At 47.0% G+C, this 2,636-nt stretch overlaps 1 protein-coding gene across 1 annotated transcript in view; it reads left to right on the plus strand.

The window, feature by feature from the left end:
* Positions 1–1,868: 1,868 nt before the first annotated feature.
* Positions 1,869–2,636, plus strand: part of MYO1E (myosin IE) — a 175,609-nt gene continuing 174,841 nt past the window's right edge. Inside the window, exon 1 of the mRNA XM_006920310.3 lies at positions 1,869–2,221. Coding sequence (XP_006920372.1) covers positions 2,219–2,221 — 3 coding nt within the window. The 5' untranslated portion in view covers positions 1,869–2,218. The remainder of the gene's footprint in view (positions 2,222–2,636) is intronic.

A 2,636-nucleotide genomic window follows, 5' to 3' on the forward strand; every position in this document is an offset into this window, starting at 1 on the left:
TGGTTATTAGTTTCTAAAATATCTGATTGTATTCTGAAGTTGACATGCCCCTGAGACACGGAATCAGATTTACCTGAGAATTCGTTGAATCACATCTGTGTGTACCTACCAATGCCTAGTACATAGTGAGTGCTCGACAGATGTCTTGCTGTTTCCCTTCCAGTCTACACTACAGGTTGCTTCCAGAAGAATTCTCTAACCTAAACTATAGCTACAAATATGGCAGTTCCTTGCTCAAAACTACCATCTCTTCTCATTATATTTGTTCTTTTCCTATAATTATTTATTGTTTTAAAATTTATGTTCTATCTCCCTCATTCTAAAATCATAAACTTTCTGAGGGCAGAGACCACTGTATTCACAGCTGCTGTGCTGACCCATTCAGCAGGGATTCAATGATGTCTATTGCCCAACTGTGTGGATGATTATTACAAGAATTACTCAACGTGATTCTCTTTCAATTTTTAAAATATGGATATAATTCACATACCATAAGATTCACCCTTTAAAAATGTACAATTTAGTGTTTTTTAGTATATTTAAAAAGTTGTACAACCATCACTATTATCTAATTCCAGAATATTTTCATTGCCTCAATAAGAAAACGCATACCCAGTAGCAATTACTCCCAACCTCCCTTCCACCCATGGCCCTCGCAATTGCTAATTTACTTTCTGTCGCTATAAATTTCCCCCATTCTCTACTTTCATATAAGTGGAATCATATAATATATGGCCTTTTTTACCTGGCTTCTTTCATTTAGCATAATGTTTTCAAGGTTCATCCATGTTATAGTACATGTCAGTACTTCCTTCCTTTTTAATGGCTGAATACTATTCCATGGTATGGATATACTACATTTTGTTTGCCATTCTGGACAAGATGATATTTAATATCCATTGCAACTTTAAGATCCTATACATAAGTGAATGGCTACCACCATTCATAAAGTAAATCATTATGCTTCATAGTTTTTCTATGCTCTGAAGATTTAAAATCTTACCTACCACAGATCCCAGGAGCACAATCCTGTTGTGACCCACAAAGTTTACTTTCCGAACCCTTAAAACAATAAAATCAGATTCCCTACCTTTATTTCAGGATTCTGCTTTTCCCCCACGCCAATCTTCTCCTCACTGCCCACCTGATTTCTTGAAACTCCATACTCTTGAATAATGTACTTTTACAGTTCTGATTGTCCAGCTAATTGTTCTCAACAGACATGCATTGACTGAGGTTGGATGACGCTTTCTTCCCACTTATTTCTCCCCTGTCCCTCTGCTCACTGCACGTGCAACTTCTCCACCATCAAAACGGCAAAAAAAAAAAAAAAAAAAAAAAAAACGCTTTCCTTTCCTTTTTTCTAAGGAAATTCAGGTAAAAGGAAGGGTCGGGGAAATGGTATTTTTGACTTTCCTCACAATCCAGACGTTGGAAAGAAAAAGGATTTCCTTTGGGCTGCTGCCACGACCCTGATCTTTTATGCTGATAAAATATTTCCTTCTAAAAAAAATTTATGGGAAAATCATATCACTTCGGCTTGGAAGCTACACCTACTCTAACTTTCGCGTTAAGAAGAAAAAAAAAGTGAGAGGATTACCTCTCTTTCAGAGGGTTTTCTTCCTGACAGTTCAGGTCTGGCAACCAGGAGCGAGCTGGGTCAGCAGCGCTCTTCGGAGGCTGGCGTGAAGAAGGACTACAGGATCCAGAGATCTTTGGAAACTCCAGCAGCTCCAAGCTTGTTGGCTACTTCGGTTTCCCTGAGGAGTGACGCTGTGAAAACAAATCGTGATTGGTCAGGCAAGAGCTGAATTCTCCATTTATGGACAGATTGCCCAGCCCGAGCTGAGGCTCAGCCAGAGGAGTGCGGAGTAAGTGGCCGAAGAAAGGGGAGTGAGGCAAGGCAGCTAGGCTGACGCGCGGGCAGCATCGGACTCACCTAGGCGGGCGGCGAGCGCCTGGTCCGAGTGGACCCCTGCCCTCCGCAGCATGCGCCCCGCCTGCTAAGTCGTCGCCGTCTCGCCCTCACCTAGCCCAGCAGATCCCGCCTGGATGGAGTACCCCCAGGGTTCCCATTGGCTCCTGTGAGTGCTTGGGTGTCGAGAGCCTGTTTTTGGCGAGGGGAACCAACTTTTGAAGTTCGCCCAGGAGTCTGCGTTCCAGTCCCAGCTCCCCGGTAGCCGGACCCGGCAGAGGCGCGACTGCGGCGCGAGTCACCATGGTGAGTTGGCCGCGCAGCTTCCCAGGACGCCCGGCCCTGGGCTGGGGCAGGAAGCCCCGGCGCGGGGCACCCACCTTGGGCGCGCTGCCGAGGCCAGGGGTGGAGAAGGTGGACGCGGGAGTCGGCACGTCGCGAGCTCTTATTTCCTGCTGTTTTCCTTAACCCGGGGTTGGTGGAGAGGGAGTGAGGGGCCAAGGAAAACTTTTTTTCAAGTCGCTTTCGGCATCGCGAAACTTTTTTGTGGCCGGGTGCGATGGCTGCCAGCTGTCGGAAGCCGGAGTGTGCAGAGATCTGCGTTCAGGGGCACGGCCCTCGGAGGGCGTCCCTTTCTTTCTGCTGGAAAGGTGGGGCAGTCGCCCGTGCCCCTCCGATCCCCAGCGCGGAGCGCCTGCACGCTGGCGCGGGAGCCGGCCGG

Source organism: Pteropus alecto, unplaced genomic scaffold (assembly GCF_000325575.1).
Source record: "Pteropus alecto unplaced genomic scaffold, ASM32557v1 scaffold86, whole genome shotgun sequence".
In the NCBI taxonomy this organism is placed as follows: Eukaryota; Metazoa; Chordata; class Mammalia; order Chiroptera; family Pteropodidae; genus Pteropus; species Pteropus alecto.